This window comes from Ascaphus truei, chromosome 20 (genome assembly GCF_040206685.1).
Source record: "Ascaphus truei isolate aAscTru1 chromosome 20, aAscTru1.hap1, whole genome shotgun sequence".
In the NCBI taxonomy this organism is placed as follows: domain Eukaryota; kingdom Metazoa; phylum Chordata; class Amphibia; order Anura; family Ascaphidae; genus Ascaphus; species Ascaphus truei.
In genome coordinates this window covers 28539270-28553362 of record NC_134502.1, presented here as the reverse complement: position 1 = coordinate 28553362, position 14093 = coordinate 28539270, and the positions used below count along the sequence as shown (strand labels likewise).

The 14093-nt window shown below is 43.3% G+C and overlaps 1 protein-coding gene across 1 annotated transcript; it reads right to left on the bottom strand.

Moving 5' to 3' along the window:
• Positions 1 to 475: 475 nt before the first annotated feature.
• LOC142471068 (extracellular calcium-sensing receptor-like) lies at positions 476 to 12158 on the bottom strand. Its single transcript, XM_075577866.1, has 6 exons — positions 12013 to 12158; positions 11024 to 11315; positions 9855 to 10685; positions 2300 to 2527; positions 1464 to 1587; positions 476 to 1386 (listed from the first exon to the last, which is right to left on the bottom strand). Exons 1-6 carry the CDS (start codon positions 12156 to 12158, stop codon positions 476 to 478), a joined length of 2532 nt encoding a protein of 843 aa, XP_075433981.1.
• Between the last annotated feature and the right edge of the window lie 1935 nt (positions 12159 to 14093).

Here is a 14093-nt window from a genome sequence, read left to right as displayed (position 1 = left end):
TAGGGGAGTTATACAGGTGGGTTATATGGAGCAATATGAGGTTATAGGGAGGGTTAAATACAGCAATACAAGGAGTTATATGGTTTAATAGGAGGAGTTATAGGGAGCAGGTATTTGTACCAATAGGAGTTATAGAGAGAGGTATGGAGAGAGGTGTTCTGGAGCATTCGGAGGGATTATAGAGAAGGCCACAGTATAAGGAGCATAAGGAAGAGCTATATGGAGTCGAAATATTGAACAACAGGAGGAGATGTAGGAATCGGTTATATGGAGCAATTGGAGAAGTTATAAGGAAGAATGTTGTGTCTTGAACACGTACTTTTGCAAAGAGTTGTGTAGATTGGATTGAAAATATTAAAAACGATAAACCTTTATTCAATTTGTCACGTTCGAGATATAGTATAATAACTGAGGAACAATTATACATAAAGTAAAATATTGAAAAGTTCTTAAGATTTATTCTTTCTTTCATCTCTTAATTAAAAACTTTAGCTTTTCCCATGAGACGTTCTCTTGAGTTCATGTTGGGTCGGCACAATATGATGAAACATTTGGGTACAAACATGCAGACCACCAGAGCCCAGCTGGAGGACAGGATGGCGAAGACCTCCATGGCCACGGTGTACTTGCCACGGGCGCTGAGGGAGGCCGGAATATAGGACACCCAGACGCTGAGGAAGGCCAGCATGCTGAAGGTGATGAACTTGGCCTCGTTGAAGCTATCAGGGAGCCGTCTGGCCAGGAAGGCAACAATTAAGCTAACGGTGGCGAGGAGGCCGAGATATCCCAGCATGCACCAGAAGGCAGTGGGGGAGCCCTCGTTACACTCAGCGATGATGACTCCAGGTTTGGTTTGAATGTTGTTTTCTTGGAAGGGAGAAGAGAGGACCAGCCAAGAGATACACACAAGAAATTGTAAGAAGGAGCAGAAAGCTATGATCGTGTAGGACACCCGAGGGCTGGTCCATTTCCTCAACATGCTTCCCGGTTTGGTGGCCATGAAGGCAAAGACAACCATTATGGTTTTTGCGAGGATGCAAGAGACACAGAGGGTAAAGACCATGCCAAAAGAAGCCTGGCGCAGAAGACATTTCTCAGGATAGGGGTGACCAATGAAAGCCAAAGCGCAGAGGAAGCAGAGGGACAGAGACACAAGGAGAAGACAACTCAGAGAGTAGTTGTTAGCTCTGACAATTGGAGTGGTCTTGTAACAAATGAAAAGTCCTAAGACAGAAACTGGGATAATGGAGGAAAAGACACTGATAGCAGCCAAGGTGGTTCCCAAGGGCTCTTCATATGAAAGGAACTCAGTGGTCTTTGGGAGGCATCTGTCTTTCTGGAAATTTGGCCACTTATCCCATGGGCATTTAAAGCAATCAACCGAGTCTGAAAGATAAAAGTTAAAAATTATTGACCACCTAACTTTTCGGGCTTGGTCGACAGTGCTTCTGCGATCTGCTCACCGGTAAGATTGGAGATCTCTCCTTGGGGACATAGGACACATTGGAAACAACAGACTGGCTCCCCTTTCCTCAACACCTTCCTGAAACCAGGGAGGCAGCTTTGACTGCAAACTGAGTGAGGAACCTGGAGGGACAATGCATGTTCAAAAAGTCACAAAATGTTATGCAGTGAGAAGAAAGATGAACTCAATGTCCATAAGTCCCTTCTCTTTTAACACTGTATCCCTCTATGGCGTGAAGCAAAAAAAAACAATTAGCCATAATTTATGTCCAACTGACAAAGAAGGGATGTACATTATTTATCAAAGTAACGAATGACTTTGGATTAACACAGCAGGGGTCTCTGCGTTTGAATGAGAATCGAGCTGTGTGAATCCGGCCGGGCTGTGAGTCCAATTCAAACGCAGGGACTCATGCTGTGTTAATCTGACGGGCCATTACAGCCTGCTGTGGACCATCTCACGAGTTACATCAAAATGGTCACAAATGGTCCTTGGCAAGCAGTCTACAACTGGCAGCTGCATCTGTAATTGTAAACTTTAAATCCCTTCTAATAATAATAATAATTTTCTTTTAACACTACCAATGTACGCAGCATTATACACAGAATTTTACAGGCACAAACAGTTCCTGTCCCATCAAGCTTGTAATCGAATTTATGGCTCGTATTAGATAAGGTGACTTGCCCAAGGTCACAAGTAGAACTGACACTGGGATTGGAACAAGATTCACCAATTCAATTACTTGTCAGTTTGGATATATATAACATGCTCATCTCTGTTAACCTTAGTATCTGTATACTCAGAACTCACACTCAAAGCCTTGACACCTCATACCTGTCTTCTCCCTGATGCCCACATCACGGCACTTGCATTTATATTAAAGGTGTTTCCACCTGAGGCCGCGGTATCATAGCTTCCCACCGTGACCTGCCTCATCATACCATCTGCACCCAGCTGCCAGTTCACAATATCGTACACCGCTGGTGGGTCCCCATTCCTATCAAAGAAGACCTCTCTTCCATTGCTCATCTTCACACGTACGTTCTGGATGTAGTGTAACATCTGCAGGGAGGAGAAGGATCATCCCTCATTTATTTTCCCTCTATGGACTCAAAATGTCTACTACACAGAATTCAATCACTCAAGCAACCAGGATGATAGATATATACTGGGACATCAAGTGTTGTTATCCTTGCTCCCACTCTGTGTTTTGTTTGTAATCCTGAGTATCTGTTATTCCCCCGCCCCAAACAAGGGCTGTGTATTCCCTTTTACCACTTCTTCCTGGAGACATCTGTATACACTCAGGTTCAACCACCGAGATATAACAGCCCTTCCTTACCCCTGTGCTACTCAACCAAGTAACCTCCAGATGAGGGAACATTCACATCACTCAGTTATTTACCACAGAGATATAACAGCTACACTACCGACACACTTTATTGCAGCACGGCTAGCACCGCAAGCCGGGGGATGCCCCGGCGTGCTAGCCGCACTCCCTCAGTGTGCCGCGCATCACCGATGCGCGGTCACGCGTCATCGGGTGCCTGCGCCCCCTGCACGTGCGTCCAGGGTTCCCCGAGGGAGCCCTGGTGTCCCGCGATGTGGGGGACGGCGGCAAGGGGTTCCGGGGGACCCGGCGGACCCGGCAGCGGGAGGGATAGCGCCCCGATCGGAGGGCGCTCTTCCGCTGCTTCGGCGCGCGCCCGGCACCCTCCGGCGCGCGCCAGGTTACTGCTGCGGCCGAGAACGGGCAAATGCTCGAATAAACTCAGCCGCAGCAGTACATTGAATGTCAGCCACCCCAGTGTACATCTGCGTTGCCCCAAAGGCAGACAGCCTGATGGGGCTCGCCAAGAGCTGCTCCCCTCTTCACAGGACCAGCGTGCTAAGGGTTAACATTTGCTTGTACTTTGTGGAACGTCAACCCCACCCACTGGAATGTTAATGAGCTAAGAACTTTGTGTTCACAGCTGCATTGAATCTCAACCACCCCAGAGTACATCTGAGGGTCTGTGTTTGTTGTGTGTGAATAAGATGCTCTTATCCACACCCTGAAGATACGTAAAGCGCTAGTTACAGGGGTCATCCCAATGCCTTTCCCCCTCCCCCCCGGTATTATATCAATATTTATTCATAATACTACAAAGGGCCTTGTAGGAGGACATGTGCAGAGGTAGACAATGGAGTCTGTTTTACGGTGAAATTAAAACAAGGCTTTATTGTGCCTGTCGCTTTAAACACAGCAAAAATCAACATAAGAGAATAAGCCAAACAAAAAACCCTATCTCTGCTTTGGAGACTATCTACACATGTAGCTCAGCCCTCTCTGACTGGGTTGGTTAGCTAAGCTATTTACCAGCCCCAAATCATGGAGACATTTATCAATACACATAGATATAGATAATAGTCTTATACGAAAAGTCTTATCTGTTAGCTGGGCTGCTGTAGGGGAAGCTTCTCTGCTCTCTTGGTACTGCACCCTTGTGTGCACAGGCAATGTCAGGCTCCAAGTTTAGAATCTTGTCCCCTTTGTCTTGTGGTCAGCTTGTCGCTCAAGACATCTGTCCTTCCTTGGTTCAGCCCAGTTGTGGACTAAGGAATCTCTGCTCTGTCTCCTAGTTCAGCTCAGGTGTGAGCTAATGAGTCTCACTTCCTGTCTCAAAAGACAGGCTTTTCTAAGCAATCTAATCAGGCAGGTGGTGTATGTTAATTGACTACCAGCAGTTAACCACCACACTGCTGGATTAGAGGCACATTCCCAGAAAAGGGATAACTCCCCTGTTACAGGCCTCATGCTGTAAGCAGAGATAACCCCTTATCGCCAACTTATCGCCAAAAAAGCCTACTGCTGTTCACTAAGCCCTGATTAGCTGGCGATAAGAGCAAAAATCGCCGTTTTTTTTCCTGGAAAAAAAAAACGCTGACCGTCGGCGATAAGCCACTTATCGCCGCTCATCAACAGCTTTTCATACTCGCTGTATTCTAGTAGCCCCGATCAGCTTATCGCAGCTGGACGCCACTCTAGAATGGAGATTTTCTCTCCAAATCGCCTCGCCACAAAGTTGGCAGAAAGGTGGGGAGACGCGGCGATGAGCGGCGAGACGGGACTTAAAAAAAATCAGGCCTTTGTCCTGCATTGGATTGATGCTGGGGGTCTCCGGAGTTGATACCCATTAATACCAACACCGGAGACCCCCGGCATGAATCCCATGCAGGAAAAAGGCATTTACAGCCCGCTTCATTACCTTAGCGGCTAACCGCTAAGGTATTGAAGGGGTTAACCAGCAGTACCATGCTTATTGTGGGTGGCGGGGGTGAGTGAAGGTGGTATTTGGCCCTTGGTGTGTGTTTAGGCCTTGCGGGTGGGTAGCGGGTGGACTTAACCCCTTCATTACCTTAGCAGTTAATACCGCTAAGGTAATGACGGGGTTAACCACCCCCCTGCTACCCACACAGAAGGCCTAAACACCCATTATTGAGGCTACTATCCCCTTCACCATCCCCCGCATACCCACAATAAACACAAATACACAATACAGCCCCACTACAGCCCCACTACCCACCTCTTAGGCCCCCAATAAACATTACAATATCTAATATACAACAATACACAACCCACCCACCCCCTGTGCCCCCCCCATAAAATCATTATTTATTTTTACAAGCACGATTAATACCACAGGCCAGCGGGGGTCTCTGGGTAGTCCCGACGGGTGTTGGTAGGCCCCACAGTGCACAGGCTTTTCCCCTTATACAATAAACATGGGATTTCGGGAGTGGAGTTTCAAGGGGGATATTTGGGTCAAAGTTTACATTTTTGTGTAGGAATTGGAGGGACAAAGTTACCGGTAGTCCCATAAATCTCCCAGACGTTCAGGCAGGATCTGCGGGTCCACAAGGTGAATTACACCCATGGCTACACAGTGTCCCCCAGAATCCTGGTTTTCGACCACAAGTATCCCAGACCCATTTCCCCCATGAGTATAATGTTCCCCAAGAGCTAAAGTTTAAAAAAATGATGTATTATGTTTTATACTGTATGTATTCATCTCTATACAGTCACCCCGGGCATCCACATATGTGCCAAGATGTCTGCATAGAGATCGTAGATTAAAGGGAAGTCCAGAGGTGTCGGAACAGTTCAGTGAGCGGGGGAGGGTAGAGAACTGGGTTCAGAGAACAAGGGATTCCCACAGGGGAGACACTTGGACTGTCAGACCTAGTGAAGTGAGAGGCAATGGGTTGGCTGGGGGAAGCCGCTGCTCGTAGGCACGATTCCCATTGGCCAATTCATATTTCCCGTTCACCCGGATTTTCGAGCCGGTTCTACATGCCCCCTCCCTTGACATCAGCAGCCAGACGATCCACCATTCTGATTGGCTGGCTTAGTTACGATCAGTTCTCTGGTTGGTCGCCAGACCCTTTCTGCATGTTGGGCATAGGACCCCGAGGTCTATGTAAGTGGACTGGCCCATCAGAGGACCAGACGATTTCAGGCTTAGTCTCAGACTATAGTGAGCGCGCTTGCACTTATAATTGGTTGTGTTTGCCAGCCCTTTCTACAGTTTGGCAAGCGCGAGCTCGGCTGTGAGCGGTGGCGCAGCAGACCAGTGAAAATACATTGAAAATGTATTTTCGCGATTTTGCCAAGCCGCCGGACAATCATAGCGCGGCCTAACGTTAGTCACGAACCTTAATAGTGCCCACTAAACGCGCATGCCACGTGCCGCATGCCCACACCTACTATAGAACAAGTAAGGAAGAAACTCGGCGGTCACTGCTCCTCTGAAGAACTCCAACCAAGCGCATGAAAAATGAAAAGCTTTTATTAAATCAAAAGAAAAAAGACATCCACATGGGACTGTGAAACCCTGACGCGTTTCGTTCTATGGAAAGAACTTTATCAAAGAGTACAAACCTTCCCGTCAGCTACTCCCTAAGTAGGCAGTGCTGTGAATCTATTGGACAGAATTGTCACGTGAGTATGCTCTTACCTGTGAGGTAGCTGCAAAGGCAGAAGCCAATCACAGCATGAATAATAACAGCACGCTTTCAAAGGGAGTGTTCGGGGCTACAATAGGATACTATGTAACACAGTGTAACAAAATAAGGAACACATATTATATAAAACATACATACAGTACTATACAAACAAACGAAAAAGGTTTAAAAACAAAGACTCTGTGGTGTCTGGAAAAATATTGGCACTAAAAACCTTATAATGTATATATAAATATATACATAAAAGAAATAAATAATAATTAATCCAAATTAACCCTTGTAGAAAAGGCTATAAGCAAAGGCTAGCAGTTCCAATATAAATCCTTGTCTATGTAATAACATTAAAATTGTTTACAAATATTATTAATGGATGCTGACTAGAATCAATTGTTAAATATATACACAAATGCAAAATAAGATATAAAATATAGATAAAGGATAGCTGAACATTGTGCAAAATACTTACTTACTTAAGAATGTTATTATCTCATAAAATAGTAATGGATCAATATCCTGAACACTCCTCATGATAGGGAGAACAAAACAGTTAAAAAATGCTTAAGCTCCCAGTCTAGATTGATTACTGAAGGGTGAAGAGTGTTCAGTGTATAGATCCAGAACATTTCCTGTTTATTTAATTTATTAACCCTGTCTCCACCTCTCGGATGGCAGGGTATATGTTCTATTGCAGAGTATGAGAAGTATACTATGCCTCCCTTAGGGCACAGACTGAAATGTCTGGACAATGGATGTATTTGATCACGTTTTTTAATTAGTCGCACATGAATTAAACTTAGTTGTTCTATTCCAGGGTTTCTTCTTGTAAAGAAGCTTGGTCCTATCAAGAGAGTCTGCATATTCAAAGGCTGTTTGTATAGTCTCATTAGTATAACCTCTAGCTTTAAATCTAGCTGACATTTCAATTGACTGATGAAGAAAGGTATCACTGTCTGAACATAGCCTTTTAAGTCTAATAAATTGGGCCTTATGTATACTTTTAATAAGTGAACGTGGGTGGCAACTATGGGCACTGAGTAAGGTATTTCTAGAATTAGGTTTCCTGAAAATATCGGTTTGTATGGTCATGTCGTTATCTATGTAAAGGAGTAGGTCTAAATAGTTTATATGATGAATATTATGTTCAAAAGTGAGTTTAATATTAAAATTATTGTGGTTAAGTGTATTAACAAAGGAAACAAGTTAAGATTCCTCACCCTCCCATATCATTATGAGATCATCAATGTATCTCTTAAAGAAAATAATATTAGTGCGAAATAAATTATTAATATGATTTATAAATTGTGCTTCCCAAAAACCCATAAATAAATTAGCGTATGATGGTGCAAAACTTGTGCCCATTGCAGTGCCTAATAGTTGTAAATAAAAACGTGAATCAAATAAGAAATAATTATGTGTTAATAGAAAAGTGATAGATTCCAAAAGAAAAGCACCATGAGTGACTGATATATCCGATAAATCCAAAAAGTGACGAATGGCTTAAAGACCATGCTCATGCTGTATAATGGAGTACAGGGAGACCACATCTAATGTGACCCACCTGTAATCCTTTTTCCAAACTACGTCCCATAGAGCGACAATGAGTTCCGACGTGTCCTTAATAAATGAGGGCAGATGGAAGACTAAAGGTTGCAAAAAACTGTCCACATACCGCGATAACCCATCTCCCAAAGATCCAATGCTCGCAAATATAGGGCGACCCGGTGGGTCAACCAGCGATTTATGGATCTTCGGGAGATGGTGGAACACCGGTATCATGGGATGTGGACAGTTCAGAAAGTCACATTCTTTATTATCAATTACACATACATTTTTACCCAACTGAATGAGTTCAGTCAATACTTCAAGAAATTTAGAAGTAAGATCACCCTTAAGAGGTTGATAATTGGTTACATCACTCAGTCTGGCCTTAGTGCCTCACGTCTATATTGTTCAGTAGAGAGTACCACCAGGGCACCCCCTTTGTCTGCATTTCTTATGACAATGTCATGAATTTTCTTCAAACAGTCAAGTTGTATAGTTTCAATGTAAGTCAAGTTATTAGAATGTACATGTGATTGCGATAAACCCTGGGCTAACAATTTTAAATTGCGTTCCACTAATCTTTTCGAAAGTGGTAATAAACGGGCCTCTGTTATAATTTGGGCAAAACATTTATTTCCTCTTGAAACCTGATACCTGATGACCAAAAAGTGGCTGGGGGAATGTATTGATAAGATCCCCTTGTTGTTCCAATAATGAATTTAAATCAGATATAGTACAATATTCCTGAAAATTAAAGTTATTAGTAAATACATCAGGAACAGGAAAAACATCAAGGTCAACATGAGTTTTGGGAGCAGAGTAGTCCAGGTTTGATTGATCAGTTCCAGCCCTGTTAATATTAGTTCTTAAATGATCCAAACGGCCCCTGGTAGAAAAAAACTAACTTCCGCGTAAATTTTTGGAGGTCAATAACCGTCTGGAAGAGATGAAAGTCCTGAACTGGAGCAAAACCCAAACCCTTATTCAACAATGTTAACTGTTCAAAAGAAAGTTTTTCAGGGTTCATTCCCTGGAATCTCTTGTACTATGCCTACTATAGAATAAGCCTCAGGTCGGTGAGGCGCGGGTGGGCTTTTCATAGTTGCTCTGTTGCATATAGAAGAGCAACCGGCTTCATTTTTAGCCGGAGAAGAAGGCTAAGCTGAGACTAAGTGCTGCATTTTGCGGCCAAGTTCTATTTTCCGCTTTGCTCGCGGCGGTTAGTAGATATAGACTGGTATCTTCCCGGAGGAAAGTACTGTGAAGTTTCTGGACCAGGATCAGACAGGGTAAGCCTTCTGAAGCGGGCGCCCTGCACCTAGTTAGTCTAGTGTCACCCTCAGACCCCCCAGTTAAGTGTGTATTTCTTGTATTTTGAGAACCATTTGAATGTCTGCTGGTCTCACCAGAATAAACCTCATTTTATTCCACTACCTTCTTTTGCTTTGTGAATTGATCCCAGAGGGTTTACAAGTGGTAAAAGTACTGGTCTCCCATGACAGTGAGAATAAATAGCAGGAGTTGCCTTGTGAACACTATACTGCAGGCTTTGGGTCTTCTGAAATAAGAGTTAAAATACATACAGTATTAATACAGCTGGGGGACACATGTAAATTAATGTTGGTTGATGTGTTTTAAGAGGTATCACATGAACATCAAATACTAGATACATCATATTAGGGGGAACATGCAAAGAGGAGAGAATATATACTTTCACATACCTTATTGCTGAACCCCATTTTTACAAAGACACATTGATATATGACCCCCCCCCCCAATAGTCCACCAGAGCCTTTGTGAACCTTCATATAAAATAATGTAGACATTTACCAGAGATTCGTACCTGCCATGGTTTGAAGTTCTGAATATCTGCACAACTTCCATTATAAAATGGTCCTCTCCCCTCCTGGCATGTTTGCAGATCATGCAGAGCTGTGGCTATGATGTAAATGGTTGTGTAGATGTTGTAGGACCCTCTTAAGCTGGACACATCAGTGTACTTGTTCTGGATACCCTCTAGTTTCTCATTTCCCGTACACAATGATGCAGGATTATCCCATGAGCCGGTGAGGTTTCTCTGGTCCCTGAATCTGCATCCAAAAACTTCTTCCCAGAATATTGTAGACCAGGTTTCGCCCGGGGTATTGAAAGGATTGACGCTGTTTAGATATCCTCTAAACCCTGCCATTTTTGAGCTATGGAAAGCAAAACCGATAGAGCCAGAGAGAATTGTAAAATATTTGGACACTAATAATATGTTTGAGGAGGACCAAGCTTCACTGGCCACAAAAATCTTCCCAGTCACGTTCTGCCTCAGCATCTCATCCAGAAGTGGGATCATGTCAATATCCTGGGTGAAGAACAGAATAGCCTTGGCCGTTGACTCTCTGATGACCCTGGTGAGGTGGGGGGCATTTTTATAAAGATGGTTTGTGATGATATATTCAATGAAGGCCACGCAAGCTCCGAACTTCAGGATCTCCTGCTTAATGACCTGGATGCCCTGTTGTCCATAGTTATTCCCCACAGCCACCAACCCAACCCAAGTCCAGCCAAAATGTAACACCAGCTTAGCCAGTCCTTGGGATTGGAAGGCATCACTGGGGACAGTCCTGAAGAAGGAAGGAAATGTTGTCCTGTCACTCAGGAGGGAGCTGGTTGAGTAGTGACTGATCTAAGGTGATAAATGTGAGTTTGATCATGTACAGCTGGTTCACTGACAATGTCAATATTAGTATAGTTATTACTAAATATTAACATATTGCTTTTTTCTGAGACATCATATTTAAAAAAAATTGAGATAAATGTAAAAATGTATACATTGTATTAACCTTTTTAACAACCATATACATCCATTCTACTAGGCATTGATTGGAGTCAATGGGATAAATCTGTGAAGAGCAATTACTAATTCTGTTGAATGGTGGAAGGAGTTAAATGTTGAGTTGTTGTTGGAAAGAGAACAGAGTGATAAGAGGTTCAGCACTCTGGACAGCTATCACTGATCCTTACCTGTGGGGATCTGTATAGACCTAGGATATGAGCCATGAGAATGGAAAGGGTGGAGGTTGAGTGTCCAATGATGGCAGTCAGAGGTGGCTTTTCCCGGCAAGAGAAATTGGGGATAACCTGGTTCTGACCCGTTAGAATATTCAGAGTCCCATCCAGCTCCCAGTGCAGTATGCAACAAGAGTCATAGATTTGAAAGCCCATTGTGAGGTTGGGGAGGAGGTCAGGTCTTCTGTCGATCTCCTCCATGGCGAACCTCATGGCCTGAAACTGCTGGAAGACCCTTAAACTGAATCTGGGGTGCAGAAAAGGGAAATCAATTATGTCATTTGACGCCCGGCCTATAGAGAAATGGGCGGGGGAGTTAAATACATTGGAAGTAGGGAAAGAGAGAGTGAGGATAAGGAGAAAGAGTGGTGGCGAGACAGACAAACAGATAGGCAGATGTGGGAGTAAGGGAAACAGAGAGTGGGTGGAGAGAGAGAGTTAGAATGAGACTGAGTGAGAAATAGAAGGATGGAAAGATGAAACAGAGAGAGGGAGGGTGAGAAGAAGAGAAAAAGAAAGGATGAGAGAGAGGTGGATAAAGGGGGGAAGAAAGATATTTATATGGAGAAAGAGATAAAGTGATAATAAACGAAAAGGGAGGTCGTGAAAGAGCAGAGACAGGGGAGGGGGAAGTAGTATAGTGAATGATGTAGAGACAGAAGGAGAAAGAATGATAGCGATGGTGAGAAAGTGTGAAATAAAATTAGTCAAGAGTCAAACAGACAGATGGAGAAATGAGAGAGAGCAAGAGCAGGAGATTTAGAGGGGTAGAGGTAGTCATTATATACAGAAAATAAATGAAAGGGTGTGGAGAGAGCAGAAAGTGTGTAAAGAAGAGAGGGGGAGTGAAACAGAGAGAGAGAGAGAGAGACTGAAGACATTGTAAACCTTACAATTTACAGGCTCCCCATGGGGGGGTCTCTTTGAAAAGGATTTCAGGATACTCTTTATCAAGATGTAAGGGAATTACTGCCCCTATTAAGACATCTCCATGCTTGTAGACACCAGTGAGACCCGAGCCCAGCAGTTTGCACCCCAGGCTGTCAGAACGAGAGGCAGGAGTGAGGTAGGAGAGAACGAGGTGCCACATGGACCAGTATAAAAGGGACATCACTCTGCAGTCAGACAGAAGGAGGACATTTAATCGTAATCCTATATTTATAGGACGAGAAATCAGAACCCTGCAATGTAATTACCCACTCATTATAAGATCTAAAAATTACTCCAGTCCTGAGGTAAAATGTAAGTTATATTTATCAGAATTGATACAATTGACAAAAACTTCTAAGATATTATTTTTATGTTGCGTGGTGATTTTAATATCATCGATATATATCTGCGCCAGACTTCCAGATTCGCACCAAAGGGGTTATTATTAAAAAATATGGTCGTGATCCCATATCCCCATAAATGCACCAAAAACTTGGTGCAAATACGGTCCCCACGGCCTTGCCACACTGCTGTAAATAAAAAGTGTCCACAAAGAAAAAAAAAATCGGTAATAAAATAAGTCTGGGTGAGATCTAAAACATTTGATTTCAATTGTGTGTCCTCATAACAGCTTGGGATGGTAACTTTGAGACATAATCTTGTAAAAATAAATCGATTTACAAAGACAACTTGGATATGGCAGAATTCATCACTGAAATAATTTTTCTTCCCCAGAGGTTTAGTTTAAGTCCTTATGGCTTTTCGGTAGGAAATAAAACAGAGGTATTTTTTGGATACTCGTAAAAAAAAAAATTGAATTCCATCTCCGACAGTATTCCCTCATCCCTTGAATTTCTTTTATCGGATAGATTTCCAGTTTTCTTGTTTTTTTATTTTTTTATTTTATCAGCAAGACAATCAAATTCGCTTTTAATCACGTGATAAAAGGTGTTAATAAAATGTCCCTTATCAAGTGATGGGTAAAAAGTGGATTGTTTTTTTTAAAAGAGTATGCTCAAAAGGGTCTACAGACTGATTTTGGGGGGTAGTACTTTTTGGATATGGGTATTTCTCAATTATTCAAAAAAAAAAAATGTCTTGTAACCGTTAACTGCCTGATAAATGTTTAAATGATGCTAGGTACCAATTGTTTGAATCTGATTTCTCACATGTTTTTGAGCAGAAAAATGATGCACCGAATATCACTATACCGATACAACCAATAAACTTCCAGTAATTAATCTACAAAAGCCAAATAAATATAAAAATAAGTCCACTATTAAAAGATATCAAACAATTTCTGATGTAACAAGAATTGCAAATGAAAAAAGCAACGTATTAGCAAACGACAGTAGCTTACCTCATTCCACCTCTCTGTAGATTTCCTGCTGTTTGAATATTATTATGAAATGTATCTTTTTATATTAAAATGAATTCCCTCGTTAACAGAAACGCAGTCGCCAAAGCACTAATTAGCATTGACCATTTCAGTTCTGCAGAGCACTGTGAGTTTGCAGCGTGTCCCCAGCCGCCTGGCACAGAGGGACTAGCATGAGGGATATTGCTAACAGGATAATTGTTTCCTCAGTGGAGGCTCAGAAAGATACAGGCTGGGATTTACAATGCTGCAATGCTACCGTTAACTGCTCGGCAAGATAAAGTGGCTTAGTGATGGGGAGGCTGGCACTGCCGCTGCCTGCACTGTACCTGTGCTGTGTATACATGGTGTAGTAGTGTGTGTGTGTGAGGGGCAGGCTGGCACTGCCCGCGCTGTACCTGTGCTGTGTATACATGGTGTAGTAGTGTGTGTGTGTGAGGGGCAGGCTGGCACTGCCGTTGCCCGCGCTGTACCTGTGCTGTGTATACATGGTGATGTAGTGTGTGTGAGGGGGAGGCTGGCACTGCCACTGCCCGCACTGTACCTGTGCTGTGTATACATGGTGTAGTAGTGTGTGTGAGGGGGAGGCTGGCACTGCCGCTGCCCGCGCTGTACCTGTGCTGTGTATACATGGTGTAGTAGTGTGTGTGTGTGAGGGGGAGGCTGGCACTGCCCGCGCTGTACCTGTGCTGTGTATACATGGTGTATAAGTGTGTG

What these genes read in the sequence shown, in the direction of transcription:
- LOC142471068 (XM_075577866.1), bottom strand. Translation starts at nt 12,158, where the DNA reads ATGTGGCACCTCGTTCTCTCCTACCTCACTCCTGCCTCTCGTTCTGAC. An exon ending in AGAACTTCAAACCATGGCAG is followed by an intron (nt 2,528 to 9,854) that starts GTACGAATCTCT and finishes TCCTCCCTGCAG; the next exon opens with ATGTTACACTACATCCAGAA. An exon ending in GGGCATCAGGGAGAAGACAG is followed by an intron (nt 1,588 to 2,299) that starts GTATGAGGTGTC and finishes TTGTCCCTCCAG; the next exon opens with GTTCCTCACTCAGTTTGCAG.